This window comes from Raphanus sativus, chromosome 6 (genome assembly GCF_000801105.2).
Source record: "Raphanus sativus cultivar WK10039 chromosome 6, ASM80110v3, whole genome shotgun sequence".
Taxonomy (NCBI): Eukaryota; Viridiplantae; Streptophyta; class Magnoliopsida; order Brassicales; family Brassicaceae; genus Raphanus; species Raphanus sativus.
In genome coordinates, this window is record NC_079516.1 from 6,117,911 (window position 1) to 6,143,986 (window position 26,076).

General features: G+C 37.2%; 3 protein-coding genes and 2 pseudogenes across 4 annotated transcripts; 3 read left to right on the forward strand and 2 right to left on the reverse strand.

Annotated features, from left to right (window-relative positions):
• The first annotated feature begins 641 nt into the window (after positions 1 to 641).
• On the forward strand, positions 642 to 3,509 carry LOC108812040 (beta-glucosidase 44). Its single transcript, XM_018584183.2, has 12 exons — positions 642 to 939; positions 1,028 to 1,086; positions 1,180 to 1,255; positions 1,346 to 1,417; positions 1,496 to 1,583; positions 1,689 to 1,941; positions 2,121 to 2,236; positions 2,341 to 2,561; positions 2,647 to 2,678; positions 2,763 to 2,865; positions 2,981 to 3,161; positions 3,241 to 3,509. Exons 1-12 carry the CDS (start codon positions 693 to 695, stop codon positions 3,335 to 3,337), a joined length of 1,545 nt encoding a protein of 514 aa, XP_018439685.1. The 5' UTR covers positions 642 to 692; the 3' UTR covers positions 3,338 to 3,509.
• A 444-nt stretch (positions 3,510 to 3,953) lies between these two features.
• LOC108812042 (receptor for activated C kinase 1C) lies at positions 3,954 to 5,332 on the reverse strand. Its single transcript, XM_018584185.2, has 2 exons — positions 4,385 to 5,332; positions 3,954 to 4,214 (listed from the first exon to the last, which is right to left on the reverse strand). The coding sequence occupies exons 1-2, from the start codon at positions 5,261 to 5,263 to the stop codon at positions 4,113 to 4,115; spliced, it is 981 nt and encodes a 326-aa protein (XP_018439687.1). The 5' UTR covers positions 5,264 to 5,332; the 3' UTR covers positions 3,954 to 4,112.
• A 2,099-nt stretch (positions 5,333 to 7,431) lies between these two features.
• Positions 7,432 to 10,089, forward strand: LOC108812041 (protein NRT1/ PTR FAMILY 2.3-like; annotated as a pseudogene).
• Positions 10,090 to 19,499: 9,410 nt separating this feature from the next.
• Positions 19,500 to 22,275, reverse strand: LOC130496592 (protein NRT1/ PTR FAMILY 2.3-like; annotated as a pseudogene).
• A 1,276-nt stretch (positions 22,276 to 23,551) lies between these two features.
• On the forward strand, positions 23,552 to 25,786 carry LOC130496223 (peroxisome biogenesis protein 3-1-like). Of its 2 annotated transcripts, XM_056988116.1 has the most exons (7): positions 23,552 to 23,713; positions 23,831 to 23,992; positions 24,096 to 24,286; positions 24,367 to 24,497; positions 24,819 to 24,946; positions 25,037 to 25,243; positions 25,385 to 25,786. In XM_056988116.1, the coding sequence occupies exons 1-7, from the start codon at positions 23,700 to 23,702 to the stop codon at positions 25,626 to 25,628; spliced, it is 1,077 nt and encodes a 358-aa protein (XP_056844096.1). In that variant the 5' UTR covers positions 23,552 to 23,699; the 3' UTR covers positions 25,629 to 25,786. The 2 variants fall into 2 exon arrangements, with proteins under 2 accessions (XP_056844096.1, XP_056844095.1); XM_056988115.1 differs by lacking the exon at positions 23,552 to 23,713 and having other exon boundaries at positions 23,849 to 24,286.
• Positions 25,787 to 26,076: the final 290 nt, after the last annotated feature.

Below are 26,076 nucleotides of genomic sequence, written 5' to 3' on the forward strand. Positions count from 1 at the left end.
GTGAAATATACTATTATTTGATAAAATAATAATATTTAGTAAAGTCTTAAATAAACATTTAGTTTCATTGAAATCATAAATATATATAACATACACAAAACATTTTTGTTGTTTCTTTTCTTTAAAATCCTATCTTGGTTTTTATCTGTAACAAAATTTTATCATTGGTTTGTATTCATTTTGTTGAACAAAATTTAAGTGTATTCTGTGAATTTTCTTCAATATATAAAATATATCAAACACTCTAATAAAAAGATGGAATCTAAATTTATAAACTTTAATCAATATAGAATATCATGAATGAATTTTTTTTTTTTCAAATTTTCAATTTTTAAATATAAATATTCTTAAAATATAAATTTAACTAAAGAAATCTATATATTAATAAATTATCATAGTCCAAATATTGTTAATTTATATAGTCTTATTGTACTAGATTTGTCATAAAAGATCCAACATCCAAAAATCTTACACAACTGTAAACCATTAATATATTTAAAATTTAAATCAAACTATAGTCTTATCTTATCCAAATCGTGAATAGTCACTGAATTGCATCGTTACATATTTATACAATCATTGTATTATTATTTTCAAAATAGAAAAAAATCTTAAAAAGAGCCTATAAATAAGCTTTAAAGACACATAAGTTGTAACATCCTCAAACCAACAGCCAGCACCCACTCACCACCATGAGACACCTCTTTGCACCTCCGTGGTCTCTCTTTCTTCTCACCCTCATCCTCCTCTCTTTTTTCAGTTCCGGAGAATCCTCACCGTTCGGAGAGAAAAGTAAACTCGACACCGGCGGTCTAAGTAGACAGAGTTTTCCGAAGGACTTTTTGTTCGGAACCGCCACCTCAGCTTATCAGGTTGAAGGCGAAACTCATCAAGATGGTCGTGGCCCAAGCATTTGGGACGCCTTCGTCAAGATTCCTGGTAAACTACAATTCATACATATTTTTCTTGTTTGGTACATAATATCAACGATTGATTAATTAATAATGATATAAACAAAACAAAACAGGGACTATCGCCAAAAATGCCACTGCTGAGATAACAGTGGATCAGTATCACCGTTACAAGGTACTTAATCTTAGAGATTCAAATATATTTTAATTAAATTATTAGAAGTATGTATTTTTATTTACATGTGTGTTCATGATAATCACATTTCAGGAAGATGTGGATTTAATGAAGAATCTGAACTTCGATGCTTACAGATTTTCCATTTCATGGTCCAGAATATTCCCTGGTATTCAAATATAATACATATTAGTAATCATATATGGTGTATATTTTAGATCAAGATTCATATATAACTCCAAGCTTTATATGAATGCAGAGGGAACCGGTAAAATCAACTGGAAAGGAGTTGCTTATTACAACAGATTGATCGATTACTTGGTCCAAAAAGGTATAAAATTATAACACATTCATATACAATTGATTTGATTACAACAACAAAATATAACGAATATAATTGAATGCTTAGGGATTACACCGTATGCAAATCTGTACCACTATGATCTTCCATTGGCTTTGGAAAAGAAGTATCAAGGCTTGCTTGGTAGACAAGTTGTGTAAGCACCAACCTGCAAACTACATATATACATACTCTTGTTGGTCTCAATTGCAAGTTATTAACCGGACTAAATTTGTAAACACTGATTAATACAAATTTGCAGGAATGATTTTGCGGATTATGCTGAGTTTTGTTTCAATCTATTTGGAGATAGAGTGAAAAACTGGATGACGTTTAATGAACCGCGTGTGGTAGCTGCTCTCGGTTATGATAATGGTATTTTCGCACCCGGTAGATGCTCTAAAGCATATGGAAACTGCACACAAGGGAACTCAGCTACTGAGCCATACATTGTTTCCCATCACCTTATCTTGGCCCACGCAGCAGCGGCCCAAAGATACCGCAAATATTACCAGGTAAAACAACAACTTATACTTGGATTTTCTTGGTGTGTGAGTATTATACGATGAAACCTATATGACTGTTTTTCATTAGTTACCGGTTAGATGTCTGCCTAGACACTAATTCCCTAAAACGTCTTACCGTTTAACATTGCTAATTACTGAGTACTCTATTTTTGTGTGAAAACTTTCAGGAGAAACAGAAGGGAAGAATTGGGATACTTCTAGATTTCGTTTGGTACGAGCCGCTTACTAGTAGTAAAGCAGATAATCTTGCAGCTCAAAGGGCAAGAGACTTCCATATCGGATGGTAAATACTCAAAACCTTAATTAAAACATCTAAAGAACTCATGTTTTACACTAACCTTTTTTTTGGAGAGCTTACAAGAATACACTTTTTAATAATGTTTGAAGGTTCATTCACCCAATAGTATACGGAGAGTATCCAAAGACAATGCAGAACATTGTAAAAGAGAGGCTTCCAAAATTTACAGAGGAAGAAGTGAAAATGGTGAAAGGTTCCATAGATTTCGTGGGAATAAACCAATACACAACTTATTTCATGTCAGATACTCATAACTCCACCATACCTAAGGAATTGGGTTACCAACAAGATTGGAATGCTACTTTCGGGTGTAAGTTTTTGGAACATTCCATATTAATATTATCTGTAGATTTTGAGTTTTTATTTACAGTTCTTTTTCGTTTATATACTTACAGTTGCAAAGTTGGGGAAGCCGATCGGTCCAAGGGTGAGCTTTACATGAATTTTGTTGATGTTCTTTTACCTCTACTTAATTAGTGTGTAAATGAAAATTTAAATCCATTTACCATAGGCGTACTCGTATTGGTTATACAATGTACCATGGGGAATGTACAAAGCGTTGATGTACATGAAGGAACATTATGGCAACCCAACTATGATTCTCTCTGAAAATGGTATTGAATACCTAAGTATATCTAATTATACTGTTTTTTTTTTGTTTTGTAATATTTTTCTAGAAAAAAGTATAGAAGTATTGAAGTTTAATACATGTTTGAATATATCTTATAGGTATGGATGATCCAGGCAACGTTACCCTAGCCCAAGGACTACACGACACAACGAGAATCAAGTACTATAAAGATTACTTAACTCAACTTAAGAAAGCTGTGGATGATGGAGCCAATGTGAAGGGATATTTCGCATGGTCATTGCTTGATAATTTCGAATGGTTGTCAGGATATACCTCAAGGTATGCTAGTTGAACTATATGTTATTACCGAGGACATGGAAGCATTGTTGTTTATACATTTTTTTTTCTTTTCGTACAGGTTCGGGATCGTCTATGTTGATTACAAGACCTTGAAGCGGTACCCCAAGATGTCTGCGCAATGGTTTAGGCAACTTCTTAAACGAAACAAGAAATGATATCAAATGTGTCCATGAATGCATTTAGTTTGTAAGATTTGGAATTGATCATTTGAAGAGTTTATGGGTCGGTTTGGTCAGTAAGGAGTAAATTGTACCTTGAACTATCTCCTTCGACATTTCAGCGCAAATAATAAAGGTTCAATTAGCAATAAATTTGCATTTTGACACTCTTGCAACTTTTAAAAATTCGAAACTCATACTTTTTTGATGAAATGTTAATTTATTGATCAATTTGTAAAAGAATCATATGTACAAAAAGTCGGTTCGTATAGTAAAGCTGCTGCTGGTCTAGGACCAGGGAAATTTGAACTAAGAATCAATTGTTTTGATCATTTAAGTGGTAAAAAAATTGGTCAGAAATTGTATGTTTTCTAGTAGTGTTGAGTTTTGGTTTCAAGGTGTACTTTAGAGATGTGATTCTGTTCCTCGCTGTTTTATCATTCACTCTAGCAAGCTAATCCACCGATTGCAGACTAAATAAAACACCTTGCCGTTTTATTGTGACATAGACGTTTCATTAAATGGAAATGAATGATGAAGACGACAGTTGCTCAAATGACGTGAAGACTAAACCAAATCCGAATACCACTAGTATTTATTTGCAATGTCGTGATAGTTGTTTGAATTTGTTTTTCTTTTTCCTTCTGGAATTGAACAAAAATTACGAAAATAAAGGTCCGGTAGAGGTTCATAAATAAGACAACTTCGAAACAATCGAGCCCAAAAAAATTGAAGAAAACAAAGACGGCCAAGTTCTCTGACACTCATGTAACTAGTAACGACCAATACCCCAGACCCTGACAACTCCATCAGTGTAACCACTGAACAATGTGCTTCCATCTGCACTCCAGTTCAAGCTTGTGCAGTAGTTCACCTGCATTTTCCATTACACACATTTTTAAGTTAATCTAATTGCAAAAACATCATAAATCTCAAGACATAACTAAAGAGTTACATGGGAAACGGTTCCTCTAATCTACTTAAGCATGAACCAGATCACAAACAATATATTCCAAGAATTAATTATAGTGAATAACGACATACCTTCTTCTGGTTACCAGTTCCGACACCACCATCACACTTCTCAGCCTCAGCCTTAAGATCAACCTTCAACTCATCAACAACACTCTTACTCTCAAGATCCCAAATCTTAATACTACTCTCCGTCGCAGCACACAGCCAGTACCTATTCGGACTAAAGCAAAGCGAGTGAATAATCGAACCACCCTCAAGCGAGTACAACTTCTTCCCTTCAGCCAAATCCCACAACAAGATCACACCATCTTTCCCACCACTCGCACACAAAGAACCATCAGGCGAAACCGCCACAGTGTTGAGATAACCAGAGTGGCCCGCAAGAGAGCTCTTAAGCTTACAGTTCTGCAAATTCCACACCTTCACGGTCTGATCCCACGACGCGGAGACGATGGTGGGGACGAGCGTGTTGGGGCTGAACCTCACGCAGCTGATCCAATCCTTGTGCCCATCAGCTTCGGAGATCGTGTACTTGCACTCGCCTAGCGTGTTCCAGAGCTTGATCGTGCGGTCACGAGAGGCGGAGACGATCTGACGGTTGTCGACGGAGAAGGCGACGGAGAGGACGTCTTTGGCGTGTCCGACGAATCTGCGGGTGGAGACGCCGGTGGCTAGGTCCCAGAGACGGAGCTCGCCGTCCCAGCTTCCGGAGAGAGCGAACTGGCCGTCGGAGGAGAGGACCACGTCCTGGACGAAGTGGGAGTGGCCCGTGAGGCGGCGCTGCGCGACGCCGTAGGATTTGTCGTCCTTGGTGAGTTTCCAGAGGATGATGGATTTGTCGCGGGATGATGTGACGATGATGTCGGAGTTGTCGATTGGTGTGGCGATGGCGGTGACCATGTCGGTGTGGGCGCGCATTGTGCCTTTGAGTACGAGTCCCTCGGCCATTGTTAGGGTTTTTGGGAGAGAGAGTGACTCTTAGGGTTTCTTCTGCTTCTTTAATCCAAAAAATGGCGTAACGGAGGAGGGCGATGGAAATGAAGATATTTATAGTTAGGGTTCGGTGCGGTTTCAGCGAGGAGACTACTTAATGGGCCGAAGTTGGACTTATGGGCCTTTCATTCTTTCGTTGAGATCGTTTTGTCATTGTCTATGTCAAGAGAAAAGAATACATCCCCACTGCCGTAACATTGTTGGTTTGTGAATCATATAGGTGGTCATCATAGAGACGGGCGCTCAGGATCGGAGCATATTAGGCATCACCATTTTATGATAAAATTATTGTATGTAGGACAGACTTGATTTTCTTGGAGAACTTGAGAGGCTTTTGGCTATCTTTAATCGATCAATGTCCTTCCCTCTGTTTAAGTCAACAGTTTGCACTATTTCCATTAGTTTCCTATGCTCTTTAGATTGTTGTCAGTCCATAGATGAAGCGGTAGGGCGGTTAGTTGATTCCAGAAAGAGATTATCAATGGATAATCCTCATCAACAATAGGTTCTCAACGAACCAAATCTATTTTATACATGACAAATTCTATTAAGACTTTAATTAGGACTTTAATATTCTATTAATTTATACAGTTAATAATTAACAAAAAGTTCTTTTTTTAAATAGATTTCAGTGTTTATGTATTCATTACAATTTGTTTCAGTGTTTATGTATTCATTACAATTTATAAGTTTGACTATCATATCATTTTCATTATAGTATTTCATGTATTTGAGATATGTATCATACAATTTAAATGTGTTTTAGATACACTTTTATCAAATATCATCAAAATATTATGAAAATCTTAAGAAAATAGAACTAAACTTCATAGGAAATGTAAAACAAACAATACAATATATTCTTTGTACTTATATAAGTTGTATATATATAAATTATCAATTTATGATTTTAATTGGACTATATATTTGCATAGGATTTTTTGAAAATTATTTTTTATTATCTTATCGATTAATATAGACCGACAAAATTTATCAATTTATAGAGCTTTGACTATATTTTGTTTATGTAAGGCATGGGAAAATGAATAATATTTTAATATGATTTTTAGATTTCTTTTCGAAGTTTAATAAATTATTTTTATTTGGATTTTGATAATTGTTGTCAAATCTTTTTATAGAGAAGTTTGTTCTCTGAGGGTATCAAACGGATAAACTTTTGAGTTTAGAGAATTGATAAGCAGATTTGTATCAAAAGCAATATAGTCAGCTGGATTAGGTTACATACATAGAATGAATTTATGTTTCTGGATGGAAACACTTAATCACCTTATTTTCGAAACAAGACCAATTGGTATTGTTAATGTGTTATCAATTATGTTTATCTTTGCTATTTTTCTGTGTGAGAAGACCATTAGTTTTTCATTATTGTTTTGTCATGGTATTCAATTATTCTATGATGTAATATGTTTCAAATCAGCTTTAATAAAATAGTGTAAAAGAGTGGATTCATGTTAATTATCATTATCCTCCCATGCATATTTGTAAGAATCATATACTCCTTTTAGAGGCACCAACCAACTGTTTTAAAACGACAATAGATAATAAATGTGAACGTTTGGACGACAGCTGAGAACGTTTCAACTGGGAAAAGTGATTCTGAATTTGCTTATATATAGTTTTTAAGAAATATCTATTTATCCTACACGTTTTTTCTGCTTCCTCAGTGCTCTGGAATGGCATCTTGAACACTATATGTGGTTGTGAGCCTCTTGTGTCTTCGTAAGTATATTGATTAATTTATATAAACGATACTCAAAGTAAGACAAAGGGACTCGAATACTATATGTCGTGATGAGCCTCGTGTCTTCGCAAGTATATTGATTAATTTATGAAAAGACTATTCGAAGTGGATTCTGATGACCATTTAAAGATCTGACCAAATCCTTTTTGGGCTGGTTCACCAATCTGATTTCAGAATAGGACATAGTAAATGTAATGTCAGAACATGATTAGGTAGTTTTGGGACGAAAGAATATCATTACTAAATCATTGCACCAACATAATTATTCTGTATTTGCTTATATATATAGAGTTTTGTATCTACAACATCACACGCACACAAATATCAAAGTTACTTCTGATTCCTCCTCTTGTTCTCTTCCATGGCTGGTCCAGTTTCGAGTGATACAGAGGCGCAATGCGCTGGAGATACAAGCAGCAAGCGCGGTGGCTGGATAACATTTCCGTTCATGATTGGTTTGTGTTGTTTGTTGTTGTCTATGTTTGTTTGAAGGCAAGAAAGCAACATATGTTAATGTATGTGGTGCAGCTACAAAGTTAGGTATGTCCATAGCTTCTTTCGGAGGGGTAATGAACTTGATCGTCTTCTTGATCGAGGAATTCCACATCAACAACATCGCTGCTGCTAAGATTTCAAACATTGTCAATGGATGCCTCAACATGTTGCCTGCTGTAGCAGCCATTTTGGCTGATTCTTTCTTTGGAAACGTTGTCGTCATCTCGGCCTCTACTTCTATCTCGCTGACTGTAAGTCCAAAACTAATGACTGGTTCTCTTCTATGTTGTTAATTAATTTCAAAGGATTTTTAAACATTTCTTAATTAGGGCATTCTTCTCCTGACTCTAATCGCATCTTTGGACTCGTTGAAACCTAGACCGTGTGAAACCAGATCACTCCTATGCCAGTCTCCATCTGGACTCCAGCTTGGTGTCTTGTATACAGCCTTAGTTCTAGTAACCACTGGAGCAGGTGGGACACGGTTCGCCTTGGCATCCGCGGGTGCAAACCAATACGAGAAACCTAAGGATCGAGGAATCTTCTTCAACTGGTACTTTCTCACACTATTTGTTGGGTCTCTTACCGGCGCAACAGCGATTGTATACACACAGGACAATGTTAGCTGGAAACTTGGGTTTGGCCTCTGCGCCGCTGCAAATTTGGTAAGTTTCATTGTTTTTGTCAGCGGGAAGAGACTCTACAAGAATGAGAAACCCATGGGAAGTCCTTTCAAAAGCCTGATCAGTGTTGTAGTCGCTGCGACAGTGAAAAGAAAGGCTGTGACTTCATCTAAAGAAGAAGACTATCACCGTGGGCTTGGAGAAAAGGACAAGACTTCTCCTGCACTGCCCTCCAAAAGCTATAGGTGAAAACAAAAAGTTTTATTTTTGAATACTAGGAGTCACCTTAGGTAAATCGAAGAACCGAAAAAAACAAAAAACAAGGTTTGATTTGGTTTGGTTCCTGTCAGCTATACCAATATAGAGCCGAAAAATCAGAAATCGAAACCAAACCAAAAACCAAAACCAAAACCAAATAAATACCCAAATTTTTGTAATATAATTTATATATTTATAATTATTAATTATATTTAATTTTAAAATAATACAAATAATTTAAAAATATTATTTAAAAGTCAAACTGCCCAAAATGGAATTACTAGAATACTTTTTATCTAAATATTTAAAATTATTTGAACCATCCGAGTTTTTATCTAAAATCCCCAAAAAGTTTGGTAGTTAATCTGAAAACCCCATTTTTAACCTGTATTAACCGAAAACCAAAATCGAATGAGATCTAAAATTACTTTAGAGATAAAATGGTTTCCCAACTTTGTTACCCGAACCGAACTTGAGGCCACCAAACTGAATTGAACGGAACTTTTTAAATACTTGAACAGATCATAAACTTCTAGAACAGAAAAAAACAAAATAACCAAACCGAAATCCAACCGATCGAGAACCTATTGCCAAGGGCCAAGGCTAACGATGAGGTTTGGGGGCTAAACCCTTAATCCACAGGCCCGATACCATAAGTATCTTAATACCATCGGAACTGAAAGACGTTTACATGTGCAGGTTCTTCAACCGTGCAGCCTTGAAAACTGAAGACGATTTAAATCATAAAGACGGCTCAGCTAACAACATCTGGAGGCTATGTTCTGTTCAGGAAGTAGAAGATTTCAAAGCTATTCTCCGACTTGTTCCTCTGTGGGTATCCATAATATTTGTTAGTACTCCAATAGTGATTCAAGCAAGCTTAAATGTACTCCAAGCTTTAGTCACGGACCGTGGGCTTGGTCCTCATTTCAAAGTCTCGGCTGGGTCCCTCCAAGTCATATTACTGACCTCTGCATCCACCTTTATCGTAATAAACAACTGGCTTGTCTATCCCATGTACCAGAAGCTTACCCATAAGAGGCTAACACCGCTTCAAAAAGTCGGGATAGGCCAGGTGCTCACCATCCTAAGCATGGTAGTCTCTGCGGTTGTGGAAGCAAAGAGGCTGAAAACAGTTGAAAATAACGGACATCACATGTCAGTGGTATGGCTGTTTCCTCCTTTAGTTATAGTGGGAATAGGCGAGGCCTTCCAGTTTCCGGGAAATATGGAACTGTTCTATGGAGAATTCCCAGAGTCTCTGAGGAACACCGCAACTTCATTGACCTCACTGGTGATTGGAATCTCTTACTATCTGAGCACAGCTCTGATAGACCTGATCCAAAGGACCACCAAGTGGTTACCAAATGACACTAACAGTGGAAGAATTGACTATGTTTACTGGGTTTTAGTCGTTGCAGGAGTCTTGAATTTCGGATATTTTCTCGTCTGCTCTTGGTTCTACAATTACAGAAATCTCGAAGGTGACAATGAATTAGATCCTAAAGATGTTTCAACCTAAGACAGACAACATGTTCGTTTCAGTTTTCTCTTATTTGTAGCATGCTCTTGTTAACTTATGTGTCAAGTGTGTTTTTGTTTAATCAAACTGATGTCATAACCTTGTTGCAGTTTTATCTAATTTGTTGCATTCTCCTTTTTCTCATGTTTACTATCGCTGAATCTAGAAGAGTAATCAACTGATTGTTTTGTATATTTTGGCTACGATGCATAAAAAGATATCAATTACAAGTAGAAACCTAGTAAACGTAATGAACAGACATTGCCACCACAAGAGGTAACAACAAGATTATTTAAATTCCTAAAGACCGAAATTATTTAGGCGACTAAACTGTTACTTTAGGATTTTTCTGTGATTGTGAACATAAACAAAGTGAACCTAATAAAATATAATATGAAGTGTGTGTTTATTCATGATCCCCAATATGGGTATATATACATCGTACAATAACGTAACCCTCAAGTCTAAATCCCTTATATATAGGAATGTTTCCTTATTTCTATCATTATCTCTATACCCCCCTCAAGTTGGTAATGACATATCTCGAATTTCCAACTTGGACAATAGGAATTGAAATGTAGGAGTAGGCAAAGCTTTCGTCAATAAGTCAGCCGGTTGATTCTTCGTATTGATATGTTCAGTAGTGATGAGTTTGGATTGCACAGCATCCCGGACAGTGTGACAATCGTTTTCGACATGCTTAGTACGTTCATGAAAAACAGGATTCTTAGCAATGTGGATCGCAGATTGACTGTCACAAAAGAGACGCATAGGACGAGGATGATGAATACCAAAGTGCAGAAGTAACCGCTTGAGCCATTTCAACTCGCAAGTAGTATCAGCCATGGAACGATACTCAGCCTCAGCGGAGCTGCGTGACACCGTGCGCTGTTTCTTTGTTTTCCAGGAGACGACAGAATCACCAAGAAGAACAATATAAGCAGAGAGAGACCGGCGTGTGATAGGGCATGCGGACCAATCCGAGTCAGAGTAAGCAGTAAGGCGCAGATTACTATCAGAGGTAAGCATGATCCCTTGACCTGTAGTACCTTTCAAATATCGAACCACGCGTAAGGCAGCAAGCCAATGATCCTCCTGAGGTTTCTGCATGAACTGGGAGAGAATATGAACAATGTAACTAAGCTCGGGACGAGTAAAGGTCAGATAAATAAGACGTCCAACAAGCCTGCGGTACTGACTAGGATCACGAAGAGGTCGACCATTAGAAAGTGCCAATTTGTGGTTGAGTTCAGTAGGAACCGGAGATGGTTTTGCACCTAGGAGACCACACTCAGCAACAATATCAAGGGCATACTTGCGTTGTGAACAAAGATACCTTCAGGGCCACGAGCAATCTCTAGACCCAAAAAATATTTCAGATTGCCCAAGTCTTTCATCTTGAAGCACTTATGAAGATAAGTTTTAAAACGCTCGATCGTAGAGTTGTTATTGCCAGCAATAATAAAATCATCAACATACACCAAGATATGGAGACAGACATCGCCTTGTACGAAAGAGAAGAGTGAGTAGTCCTCATAGCTTTGAATAAACCCGAAAGATAACAATGCCTTGCTCAGCTTTGCGAACCAACATCGAGGAGCCTGTTTAAGACCATATAAAGATTTTCGAAGCCGACAAACTTTAGTAGGATCATCTGTCTTAAAACCAGGAGGAAGTTGCATGTAGATTTCCTCCTCGAGATCTCCATGAAGAAAAGCATTGTGGACATCCATTTGATGAATTTCCCATCGGTGAGCAGCTGATAGTTTAAGAAGGAAACGAACAGTATTCATTTTAGCCACCGGAGCAAAAGTATCCGTATAGTCAAGACCAGCTTTCTGACGATTTCCACGAGCAACTAAACGAGCTTTAGGCCTTTCAACAGTCCCATCCGCATTATATTTGTTCGTGTAGATCCAGCCACAACCAATTGCTTTCTTACCAGGAGGCAGCGTAGTAACATCCCAAGTATGGTTATCTTCTAAGGCAGTGATCTCTGTCTTCATAGCCCCATTAAATCGAGGATCCCTAACAGCTTCTTGAAAAGTCTTAGGAACATAATCAGTGGTTATAGTATCTAAAAACGCCTGATGTTTGGCATTAAAGACAGAAGTAGAAGCATAATCAGCAATGGGATACGGTGTCTTACCTGAGACCGAGATAGGAGAACTCTGATCGTGTGCAGGTGAGGCGTGAGAGGGGTTTGTAGTCGCAGAGTGAGTAACAAAATTCTTCAGTAGAATCGATGATTTCTTAGCTCTCTGTCCACGACCAAGAAGTTCTGGAAGACCAGGAGATGGAGCCGACTGAGATTGTTCAGGAATTGCCTTTGGAGAAGGCGATGATGTAGGAGACAATGGCGACTCAGGAGAAACCGTATCAGCTGTAGCAGGAGGTATAGTAGGAGGAGTAGCAGTAGGGGTATTGTTATCAGTAATAGGAGTGGGTGTAGAGGAAGCCGGCAAGGAAGTAGAGATATCAGGACAGGGCACTGCAGGAGATTGCAGAGTTTCAGAAGTAGTGGGAACCGGAGAAGTGGGTACCGGTGATGATAGAGGAGTAGGTTCCGTCGGTGATGCAGGAGAGAGTAACCAATCATCTATGGGAAGATCGGTTTGCATAGTAGGTGGCGTGACATAGGCTGCATCATCAATGCCTGGGAATTTATCCTCAAAGAAGACAACGTCTCTACTGATGAAAAATTCATTAGTGTCGAGATCATACAGGCGCCATGCTTTCTTACCAAACGGGTAACCGACGAACAAGCAGCGACGACTTCTGGCACCAAATTTATCTCTGTCTCGAGGTCTTGTATGTGCATAGCAGAGACAACCAAATACACGTAGTTGAGCATACATCGGAGGGTTCCCGTGAAGCACCTCATAAGGTGTCTTGCCATCGAGAACATGAGTTGGCGTTCTGTTGATTATGTGTGCGGCTGCCAAAATACTCTCTCCCCAAAACTCAACTGGTAACCGAGATTGAAACAAGCAAGCCCGCGCCACATTGAGGATGTGCCTGTGTTTACGCTCAACTCGACCGTTTTGTTGAGGTGTATAAATACAAGATGTCTGATGAACGATTCCTTGCTCACGAAAGTACTTTGAGAGACAGAGAAACTCGGTTCCATTGTCTGTCCGGATCGTCTTTACTTTGTGTCCAAATTGTCTGTCGCTCATTGCACAAAATTGGCGAAGAAGAGATGCCACCTCAGACTTTTCGAGCATCAAATAGGTCCAAACTGCTCGTGAGTAGTCATCAACAATTGTTAAAAAATAAACTGCACCGCAAGAAGATGGTGTGCGATACGGTCCCCAAACATCACAGTGAATTAAGGCAAAAGGAATAGTGGCTTTATTAAAACTATCAGGAAACACCTTGCGAGTCTGTTTCGCTTTAAAACAAATGTCACATTGACTAGAATCAGTAAAATCCAACTTGAAATTCTTAAAAATAGGTAGAGTAGACAAAGCTTTATAAGACGGGTGTCCAAGTCGGCGATGCCATAGAGTAGAAGAAGAAGATGTCGCCTTAGAAGCTCCATGTACTCGTGCGACCTTGACCCCAGTAAAGTAGTAAACCCCCTCACGTTCTTCACCTGCTCCAATCAGAGTCCTCGAAAAACGGTCCTGTAAAACACACAATGTATCAGTAAATATTGCTATACACCCTGTTTGCTTTAGCAATTTCGAAACAGAGATGAGCGTGCAGGTGAAATCAGGAACAAAGAGAACGTCAAGTAAGAAATAATCCTTGCTGAGACGCAAAGTCCCTCGTTTCGTGGCGTGAGAGTCTTGTCCATTAGGGAATGTAACAGAGGACGATGGAATATCACAAACATCGTGTAGTAGTGTGAGATCCCCTGTCATGTGATGGGAAGCTCCTGTATCTATAATGACATCAGTAAGAGTTGTTTTACCCGACAATCGCTCAGAAGAAAGATTGGTTTGTTGCTGTTGCAGAAGAGAGATCAAGGAGGCGATCTGGTCTGAGTTAATCGTCGGTGAGTTGTGTGCAGCATTAGCACGTCCTCGGCCACGTCCACGACTGTTGGTATTGCGACCACCACGACCACCACGATAGTTAGAAGAATTTCCATGCTGGCGTTGTTGTTCTTGGAACCACTCGGGGTACCCATGAACCAGAAAGCACTCCGAGATTTCATGACCTCTTCTTCCACAATGAGTGCAGGTTCTGTTAGGATCTCGAGATCGCGGTGGAGTGACCTCGACGGTAGTAAGAGTAGATTCTTTCGAAGACTCTGTTCGGGCTGCAAAACCTAACGCCTCGGTGCGTTGTTCTTTAGCATGTGTAGACGCCATGTTTTGCTCTTCTCGAATCACTCGTGAGTATGTAATGTTTATATCTGGCAAAGGTTCTTCATCAATGATGCGGGAACGGATGGAGGAGAAACGCGAGTCATCTAATCCAAAGAGGAATTTGTGAACTCGTGCATCTTCTTTTTCTTTTTCAATGTCTGCAGCAGCAGCACATGTGCACGGACGAGCTGTCTTCATGTTTTGTAGCTCTTCCCATAACTTCGTAAGACGCCCGTAATACTCCAAAACCGATTTGCCATCTTGCTTACAGTTAGTAATCTCGTCTTGTATTTGATGTAGACGAGTACCATTCTTAACAGAGAAGCGGAAGCGAAGACTTTCCCAAAGCTTGGATGCATCGGGAACATGAGACACTGTTGATCGGATTTTAGAATCAATGGAGGTACGAATCCAGCCGACAATCATGGAGTTTGCCGCAAGCCAGCGAGATAAGTCAGGCTCTGTTTCTGGTTTCGCAATTGTGCCGTCAATGAAACCAGTTTTCTGTTTTGCTTGTAGAGAGTTACGGAGTTCCGTAGACCATTCCGAGTAATTGTCTTGTGTAAGTACGACAGATGTAATTAGTGCACCAGGATTATCAGATGGATGAAGATAATAGGGAGATGTGTTAGGCGTAGTAGAAGTAGTAGGGGAGGTAACTGTAGAGCTCTCGTTAGCCATGGCAATCGAGACACAGAAGAAAAATTAGAAGTAGAAGTAGTAGTAAGGTAGAAGACGATCAACAGAGGGACGGCTGATCAAAAAAAAATTTTAGGTTAAGATCTTTGGCTCTGATACCATAAAATATAATATGAAGTGTGTGTTTATTCATGATCCCCAATATGGGTATATATACATCGTACAATAACGTAACCCTCAAGTCTAAATCCCTTACATATAGGAATGTTTCCTTATTTCTATCATTATCTCTATACCTAACTCCTACTTATCTCTGTTCTCTGGCATTAAACAGAAGTGCATCACTCTTGCGATCCAAGCAACAACCACGACAATTGGATATCATTTCCGTTCATAGCAAGTTACGATGTTCCATATTCTACAAATCGTATGGAAATTGTGAGACTCAATGTTACATAATACAGACTAACATATTCTAAACCTTTATATGTTTGTTATGTTCTAAGTGTATTGTAGCTACTTCTTTAGGCATCTTTTTTTATTAGTGTTAAGCAGTATTTTCAAAACCGGACAATAAATTAAACCATATAATTATTTGGATCACGATTTAAATTGAATCGACCGGGTCAAACCTGGTTCAATATATTTTTAGTATAGAAATTAAAAATAATAATAGTAAATATGATACATAATTAAAATATAAATAAATTCTCCATATAAAACATTATAAACTTTTCATACCAATGTGTGGTATAACTTATGATTTTATGAGTTTGAGTGCTTAACGTTTTGAATAAGTGTTCTTAAGAGATTAATAAAAGAGTCATTATTATTATTGAGTTCTTAATTATGTGTTCTTTAGATTGAGATTCTATATTTAGTATCAGAGCAAATATGCAAACTAAATTCGTAATCGAGATAAAGAAGACAGCCACAGCAACCAAAAACATCATCATGGAAGATGTAAAGGAAGGATCAGAGGCAAACACTAAGGATGTCGGACAATCTTGTAACAAATTCCCAATGCTTACTTCTACAAATTATACTGTCTGGGTTATGAGAATAAATATTTTCCCTTACAGTGAATAATTAAAGTGTGGGAAACCATTGAACCCGACAATAAAATTGAAGAGAAAACCAACATGGCTACTGCTCTCTTGTTTCAATCCATACCAGAAGCATTAACGTTGCAAGTTTGAGATTTTGATACAGCAAAGACACTATGGGATGAAATCAAAGCACGACATGTTGGAGCTAAAAGACTAAGGAAGGCAAGGTTACAAACCCTAATTGCCGAGTCCAATATAGACTCAAGATGAAGGAAGGAGATGTGGGTGATTGGTTGAGCTGTTACTGTAGAAATTTAGCTTTAAAATTTGGGTTGTAGGTATTTTGGCTGTAGCTGTAAATTTGTTGCTGTAGATTTTTGGCAGAGATTTTTGCTGTAATTATATTGACTGTAGCTGTAAATTATTTGACTGTAGATTTCAAAATAAAACATGATTGGCAATATAAAAATTGTAGCTATAAATTTTTGGTTGTAGTATTTTAATGTAATATATAAAAAACTTTTATGTTATTGAAACCCCCAAAAACTTAATAGTTTATGATAAAAACCATCTAATAATAGTAAAACACAATAGAAGTGGCATGAGAATGTTTTAAATCTCATGGATAAAAGCAAGTAATATAAGCATGAACCGGGGCTTCTAGCTCAGTTGGTAAAGGGTTCACAGCTGTGAGTTCCGCCACCTGGGTTCGAATCCCGGCCACTGGGGAATTAACATTTCGGCATCGCCAGGGACAGAGGACCGACATATGGCAACACGTGACTAGTCTGGACCACTTCTGTGGGGCCAGGATACCTCTGTATAATTCAAAAAAAAAAAAAGTAATATAAGCATGTTAATTACAATAGACGTTTAATCGTAACTAGATCTTGACCCGCCCGACCGGGCGGGTATTTATTTTATGTTTTTTTCAAATATTAAATGATGTATTTGTAATATTTAAATATAAATTTAGATTGGAAACTAATCTTTGCAGTTATAATAAAGTTTAAAATTAAAATTTTAATAAAATATTTTGATATAAATTTTAAATTTCCTAATTAAAATAATATAGAGGTGGGTCGTAATTTTTTTCAATTCGAAAATCTTAGCCTCCCTCAAAAAAAAATTATAAATACATAAAACATATAACCATATTTGGAACTATAATTTCTATTAAAATAAATTTATTAAAGAAAAATAATGTTGCACTGTTTTTGTTTATTTCTAAAGCTTGACCCGTGACCGTATAAATATTTTCTTTCACTTTAATTTTTTTCTCTGTACTGATGGTATACTATATATATATATATATTTAAAACTAAAATGTATTACATATTTTTAATATAACATTTTAAAACACAGTGATTTTATTTATTACTTTTAAATAATTATATTTTGTAATTTAATTGTCTATTATATCACACTGTATCATATAAACAAATCTTATATTTATAACTAATTGGACTTATATAGGAAGTATTATGCTAATAATATATTAAAAAAATATTTTATTTATATGTTATATAAATTGATTATGATGTGTTATTTTTTATTTTATTATTTACTACTAATAAATATTAAAAATATTTAATATGTTAGTATGGAATATATAAGGAAATATATTTTGGTTAAGATTTTGTTAAGGAATTTTATTATTTAAATTAAGAAAAAACATTAAATGCTTAAATATATTATTTAAATTAGGAAAAGACAATCATATTTAAATATAACTTTATTTAATACCTCAATGGCATGACAATGTAAATATAGTGAAAAATTAAGGGTTAATCTAATTTTGTACTTCTGTTTTAATAGAATAGATGTAACGTGTCGTAACGTGAAGATGGTGATAAACGATGATGTATGCATTTTAATTATTGTTCATAAACAATCTTGATACACGCTTAATGTCAAACAAAAAAAAGATCTAGTTTTTTTTTTTTTTTTTTTTTTTTTGATTAACCAGGTGTTGGCCCCTTCGGAACCCACCACCTAGGCCCGGCGCCAGCCTGCGTCTGTACCGGTTAAAGCCCTGGACACGCCTCCCCGCCCGAGTTTCGAACCCGCGTTCCCTCAGCCGAAGCCTCGGGGTACCACTGGACTAACTTGTCCGGGTAAAAAGATCTAGTTATAATAATTTAAATAAAAAGAACAGTCAACCGTAACGAAGAAGATGAGTTTGACAAATAATCAAAAGAAATTCTACTGTATGACAAAGAAATTCTACGTTAAGAGCAAAAGAAATTCTACAGGAAAAGACAAAAGAGAAGATGAGAATAAAAGACTTACTTGTGCTTGAAAAATATGGAGCTGCCCGTGAGTTTTTTTAATTGATAATTTCTGTTTTTATGTTTATCTAATAAGTATAAATGCCTTTTTGATTTTAAAACTTCTACAACCCAAAAAATAGGGATGTAGCACTTTAAACTAAAATAAAGAGAAAAATGAAGTTTTTTTTTTTGCTGTAACTTTAAAAAATAAATCTACATTTTGATTGGTAAAATTTTGCTGTAACTTTAAATTTTAAAACTAAAGCTACATCATGATTGGTTAGATATGCTGTTTTAAAAATAAATAAAGCTAAAGCAGCAAGTTAAATCCCAACCAATCACCAATCGATGTTTTTGTTGGAAAATTATCAGAAATTTCTTCAAAATCAGCATCTCTGTCTTTAAGTAACAGTTTAGTTGCCTAAATAATTTGGGCCTTTAGGAATTTAAATAATTATGTTGTTGCCTCTTGTGGTTACTAGGTTTGGACCTACGTTGCATGGAATCGTGTCCCAACCATTGATTCCTGATTCCGAATCGGAAACGGAGGCGGAAGCGTGCGGAATCGCTCGGAAGCGGGCTGGAATCGTGATTCCGAAAAAAGTAGATTTGGAAACGTTTTGGAATCAATGATTCCTTTTCGGAAGCGTGTATATCTGATGTTGGAATCGTAAGGAAAAAAAAAAGGGAAAATTAAATGTTTTTGTGTTTTATTTCTTTAATTGAAAAGTGAAAACCCTAAATTAAAAAGGAAAAAAGAGGAAACTGAAAAGACTACGACGGATGAAGTCGTCGATCTCACTTCTCATCTCTTTTCCAATCTCCACTTCATAGTTTCTTTCTTCTCCTTACGTAACAAGACCAAACGAAACAAACAATCAAGGTAACAAATAATTATTATATTCTTCTTCTCCTTTACAGAAACATGAGATTTGTAGCTTTTTATATATCGTTCAATGATTAGATGATTGTTAATGGTTGAAAGTAAAACTGATTAATATTTCAGACTCTGTTGGATTTATATGTTTTAAACACTTTTAATTTTCAGAATTTTATTTTATATGTGGGTTTACATTATATATATATATATATTATGTATATACGCTTCCAACACGTTTCCGCTTCCTATTTTTTTAAAAAAATCCGCTTCTACGCTTCCATACGATTCCGCTTCCGCGTTTCCGCTTCCGTTTCCATGCAACATAGGTTTGGACTGGTAATTGAAATCTTTTATACATCTTCGCCAAAAAATATAAAAAAAAGTCAGTTGATTACTCTGTTACATTCAGCGATAGTAAACATGAAAAAAAGGAGAATGCAACAAAGTTAAAACATCAGTTTGATTAAACAAAAACACACTTGCAAACAACAGACACATAAGTTAACAGGAGCATGCTACAAAATAGAAAAAACTGAAGCAAACAGGTTGTCTGTACTAGGTTGAAACATCTTTGGGATCTATAGATCATTGTCACCTTCGAGATTTCTGTATCTGTAGAACCAAGAGCAGACGAGAAAATATCCAAAATTCAAGACTCCCACAACGACCAAAACCCAGTAAACCTTGTCAACCTTTCCGCTGTTAATGTCATCTGGTAACCACTTGGTGGTCCTTTGGATCAGATCTATCAGAGCTGTGCTCAGATAGTAAGAGATTCCAAACACCAGTGAGGTCAATGAAGTTGCGGTGTTCCTCAGAGACTCTGGGAATTCTCTGTAGAACAATTCAGTATTTCCCGGAAAATGGAAGGCCTCGCCTATTCCCACTATAACTATAGGAGGAAACAGCCATAGCACTGACATGGGATGTCCGTTGTTTTCAACAGTTTTCAGCCTCTTTGCTTCCACAACTGCAGAGACAACCATGCTTAGGATGGTGAGAACCTGGCCTATCCCGACTTTTTGAAGCGGTGTTAGCCGCTTATTGGTAAGCTTCTGGTACATGGGATAGACAAGCCAGTTGTTCATTATGATAAAGGTGGATGCAGAGGTCATTACTATGACTTGGAGGGACCCAGCCGGGACTTTGAAATGAGGACCAAGCCCACGGTCCGTGACTAAAGCTTGGAGCACGTTTAAGCTTGCTTGAATCACTATTGGAGTACTAAGAAATATTATCGCTACCCACAGAGGAACAAGTCGGAGAATGGCTTTGAAATCTTCTACTTCTTGAACAGAGCATAGCCTCCAGATGTTGTTAACTGAGCCGTCTCTATGATTTAAATTGTTTTCGGTTTTCAAGGCTGCACGATTCAAGAACCTGCACATGTAAATGTCTTTAGCCCCCAAACCTTCTAGTTAGCTTTGAGCATTCAGTTCTCTGTTTGGTTCTTTTGGTTATTTTTGTTCTAGAGGTTTAAGATTTATTCACGTATTTAAAAATTTGATTCGGTTTTGGTTTGGTTATTTCGATTTTGAATTTGGTTCGGGTAACAAAGTTGGGAACTAGCTTATTTCCAAAGTAATTTAAGATCTCAATCTGTCCAGTTTTTTGGTTAATTCTGTTTAAAGAGTAAAAAGAATTGGATTTTTTGAATTAAATATCAAATTTTGGGAAAGGGAGGGGGAGGGATTTCCTGATAAAAATTGGATTGTTCAAATAATTTTAAATATTTGGATAAAAATATTATAGCAATTCGATTTTTGGCAGTTTAACTTTTGAATTATATTTTAAATTATTTAATTACTTTAAAATCAAATATAGCTAATATTTATGAATATATAAACTATATTATAGAAATTTGACTATCTATTTGGTTTTTGGTTCGTCCCGTTTTTGATTTTTTTGCTCAAGATATATGATCCACTAGTATAACTGACATGATCCAAACCGAACCTAACTTTGTTTTTTTGTCTGATTCGATTAGTTCTTTGATTCTAGATGAAGTGCCTAGGGCCACTCCTAGTATTTAAAAAAAAATGTTTTCACCTATAGCTTTTGGAGGGCAGTGCAGGATAAGTCTTGTCCTTTTCTCCAGGCCCACGGTGATAGTCTTCTTCTTTGGATGAAACCACAGCTTTTCTTTTCACTGTAGCAGCGACTACAACACTGATCAGGCTTTTGAAAGGACTTCCCATGGGTTTCTCATTCTTGTAGAGTCTCTTCCCGCATACGAAAACAATGAAACTTACAAAATTTGCAGCGGCGCAGAGGCCAAACCCAAGTTTCCAGCTAACATTGTCCTGTGTGTATACAATCGCTGTTGCGCCGGTAATAGCCCCAGCGTATAGTGTGAGGAAGTACCAGTTGAAGAAGCTTTCTTGATCCTTAGGTTTCTCGTATTGGTTTGCACCCGCGGATGCCAAGGTGAACCGTGTCCCACCTGCTCCAATGGTTACTAGCACTAAGGCTGTATACAAGATCCCAAGCTAGAGTTCCGATGGAGACTGGCATAGGATTGATCCGGTTTCACACGGTCTAGGTTTCAACGAGTCCAAATATGCGATCAGAGTCAGGAGAAGAATCCCCTAATTAAAAAATGTTTAAAACTCCTCTGATCTTCTTTGTGTATAAGAAATTAACAACATAGATAGAAGAGAATCAGTCATGAGTTTTGGACTTACAGTCAGCGAGATAAAAGTAGCGGCCGAGATGACAACAATGTTTCCAAGGAAAGAATCAGCTAAAATGGCTACTACAACAGGCAACATGTTGAGGCATCCATTGACAATGTTTGAAATCTTAGCAGCAGCGATGTTCTTGACGTGGAATTCCTCGATCAAGAAGACGATCAAGTTCATTACCCATCCGAAAGAAGCTATGGACATACCTAACATTGTAGCTGCAGCACATACATTTAACATATGTTGCTGTCTTGCCTTCAAAGAAACATAGACAACAACAACAAGAAGAAGAAGAACAAAAGAAAAGAAAACAAAAACACACAAACCAATCATGAACGGAAAAGTTATCCAGCCACCGTGCTTGCCGCTTGTATCTCCAGCACACTGCGCTTCTGTATCACCCGAAACTGGACCAGCCATGGAAAAGAACAAGAGAAGGAATCAGAAGTAACTTTGATATTTGTGTGCATGTGATGTTGTATATAAAAAACTCTATATATATAAGCAAATACAGAATAATTATGTTGGTGCAACGATTTAGTAATGATATTCTTTAGTCCCAAAACTACCTATTCATGTTCTGACATTACATTTACTGATGTCCTATTCTGGAATCAGATTGGTGAACCAGCCCAAAAAGAGTTGGTCTGCAGATCTTTAAATGGTCACCAGAATCCACTTCGAATAGTCTTTGCATAAATAAGCAATACACTTGCGAAGATACGAGGCTCATCACGGCATATAGTATTCGAGATCCCTTAGTCTTACTTCGAATATCTTTTATATAAATTAATCAATATACTTACGAAGACACAAGAGGCTCACAACCACATATAGTGTTCAAGATGCCATTCCAGAGCACTGAGGAAGCAGAACAAACGTGTATGGATAAATAGATAAATCTTAAAATCTATATATAAGGAAGTTCAGAATAATTTTTCCCCTTTGAAACTTGAAACGTTCTCAGCTGTAGAAACGTTCACACTTATTCTCTGTTGTCGTTTTCAAACATTTGGTTAGTGCTTCTAAAAGGAGTATATGATTCTTCAAAAATATGAATGGGAGGGAAATGATAATTATTAATTAACGTATATCGGAATCCACTCTTATATTCACAAAGTGAAGCTAACTCATACTTACTTCTGTTCTCTTCTCTGTCATGACGCAGAAGTGCATCACTCTTGTGGTCCAAGCAACAACCACGGAAACTGGATATCATTTCCGTTCATAGCAGGTTACGATGTTCCATATTCTACAAATCGTATGGAAAATAACCCAGACTAACATATTCTAAACCATGTTGGTTGTGTTCTAAGTGTATAGTGTAGCTACTCTTGTACTATGTGGCCTCAAACAAACACTCAAAACTTGGTGACAGAGCATACAATAAAATTAGGAATCCCTACAAAACTAGAGAAAATTGGAGTACACTCGAAAAATCATATTCGTTAAATCGAAGCTGACAATCAGTAACATTATAAAATTTGGCTTTCGGATTCGAAAGTTTTAATTCTCTTGCCCAAAACCATATTCAAATTCGTCTTGATGTGTCTAAAGATAGATTTACTTTGGTTCGGTTATGAAAATGCTTCGTAAAGATAGATTAACTTCGGTTCGGTTAAATAAAAAAAATAAAATATAAAAAAAAGAGATTCTGGGTTATCGATTCCAGTATCCAACCAATTAGAGAATCTCTCTCTCTCTTTGGTGTCATTCATTCATTATTCACCGAGATCGGAACTCAAAGCCATATCTCTCGCCGGAAAGTTCTATCTTCTCGCCTTCAAACCACAATCTCCACCTTCATCTCTCTTCCCTCGGTCCTTCTTTTTCGTTCTTTTGTAATTTTAAAATTCATTGGTTCGAAGCCAATAGCTTCAAAGGGCCATGGATTTATTCAGGTATCGATTTCCTCTCGCTATTGATTTCGATTTGCGTAGATAGTGTTCGCAAAACCGAGAAAATTAGGGTTTTTTTTCTCTTAGATTTGATTTTGGTTTTATTGTTGCCAAGTTTAGGGGTTTCTGGAGTAAACACAGAAGGAAGATACTGGTGACGACGGCTTGTGTCGGAAGCGGTTATTTGATTTACAAACTATACAATGCTCACACTCGTAACCTCGCCGACTTGGAACGTGAGCTTTCCAACGAGCGTCACAATGATGAGCTCATCAAAGCCCAGTTACGTCCTTGAACATAACACACTCTTTTGCTTTTGCCACGTATCTTGTTTGAACAGTTTCTCAATGTCTTGTTGTGTGTTTTGGCTATGTAACTGTGCTAGAATGAAGGATCATTTCGACAACATTCAGATGATTGCTGACACTACTACATTGCCCCACGCGCTGCGTAGCTTGAGTAGCCGTATTGTTGAGGATATCGATGTCTCTGGCGTTATGGAGACGTTAAGCAGAGGAAAAGGAACTTTGGTTCCTTCTGAGAAGCTTCATCTTTGGAACGAGCTCAAAGTTTTGAGTGCGTTGTTGCTCCTCTTTCCGTAGATATATATACATATGTGGCATGGTTAGATCTTCTTGTTAAATGCTTTTATCCAGGTTTCACGCGGATGGTTGTGTCGCTGTGGTCAGTCACTATGCTTAGTTTGTATATTAGGGTTCAAGTCAACATTTTGGGCAGACACTTATATATCGACACTGCTAGAGGTCTTGCCAGCTCCCATTTACCTGTAAGCCATTTTACTAACCTCTTTTTGTTATGTCTAAAGAATCATTATTTTCCTTTTTTATGAATGGCATGTGACTTATAACCTGCTCCTCTTCTGCTTGTAAGATTCAGTTTGCTAATCTTATGATATCGTTTTGAACAATCCATTTTTTGCAAGGGTGGTATGGATTACTATTGTGTATTGGACATCTCTTATATCATTTTCCTTAATTGTATTCATTGGTCTCACATTTAGTTCTTGATATGTTAATTGGATTACCACAATCTCTACCAACGTATTCGCTTATGTGTGTGTGTGTGTGTGTGTTTTTTTGTTGCACAGGAAGAGTTAGATCTCATAGATAGAGAGGATGAACAAAAGTTTTTGACAAGTGCTGATTATCTTGCAACCAATAGCATGCCGAGTTTGATTTTCCATATGAAGAGTGCGGTGAAAGAAGTTCTTAAAAGGTACGTTAGTCTATTCTCTCCCTTGTTTGTCATGTTGATTTATTGGTTCTGCAAATTATATCAAATCTAATGATGCGTGTTTGATTGCAGAAAGCAGTTAAAAGATGTGCTAACCACAAGAACTCTTGAAGAAACTGTGATCCGGATTCTTGATGTGTTTATGAGCACTGGAAGTCCACACCACTGGATAGATTATTTAATGATGGCCCATGACACCACCACTGATGTTTCCTCTTCAGATGCAACTGTCACCAAGTTTCATCTACTCGTTACCGAGACACGTGAAGTACTCACAAGGTAAAAGTTGTCTCCTGCTCTTTAATCCCACAAAAGACAAACAATATCATCTTTACGCACCTGTCCTCATATATCCTTAGTGCTCTGTTTCTTCGTTGCAATCATGTAAGTGTGTTTATTGGTCTCTTTTACTTGTTGCAGCACTGAGTTTACAAATGTAGCAGAGATCGCACTCAAGGCTTGTACCGTAGCGTTAGCAGAGGAGATGGAAACACAGCCCGGTTTGGCCACAGGGATACAATTGGCGAAGCTCTTACCACAGATTGAGAAGACGGTTCCGGAGATTTCAGCTGTACCGGACAATAACCGGTTCTTGCAACGCATCCGAGATTTGCCTGAAGTTCAACTCTTTTTTACTCTCTTATACTCAAACATGCCACATTAATCGCAAATTGCCAAATTGGTTGTTTGTTTTCTCTTCTTCTTTTTTTTTTAATCAAAAAGTTATTTCAACATAGTAAAATAGAACATCTCTAGAATAATTGTTCAATATGTATCAATACACTAAATAATGGCATAATAGTATATGATTTATTGATGATATTATAGTTTTGCAGATTTTTGTTTTTAATAGAAAAAAGCATTGGCATAAGGATATGATGGTCCACTCGCGCGACATGCGAATCATTTACGTGTCCCGTGACCTGCGACTAAAATTAAGATCATGTTCATTTATGTGTCGCGTGACCTGTGATCAGTTATCCGTTCAAAATTTTCTTAACTTTTAATCACTATTTTTTCGGATGATTTTGAATCTGCGACTTACGACTTGTGACCAAACACATGTCGCCTGCAAAACGAATAACAGCATGCGACCTGCGATCAGCTGAATG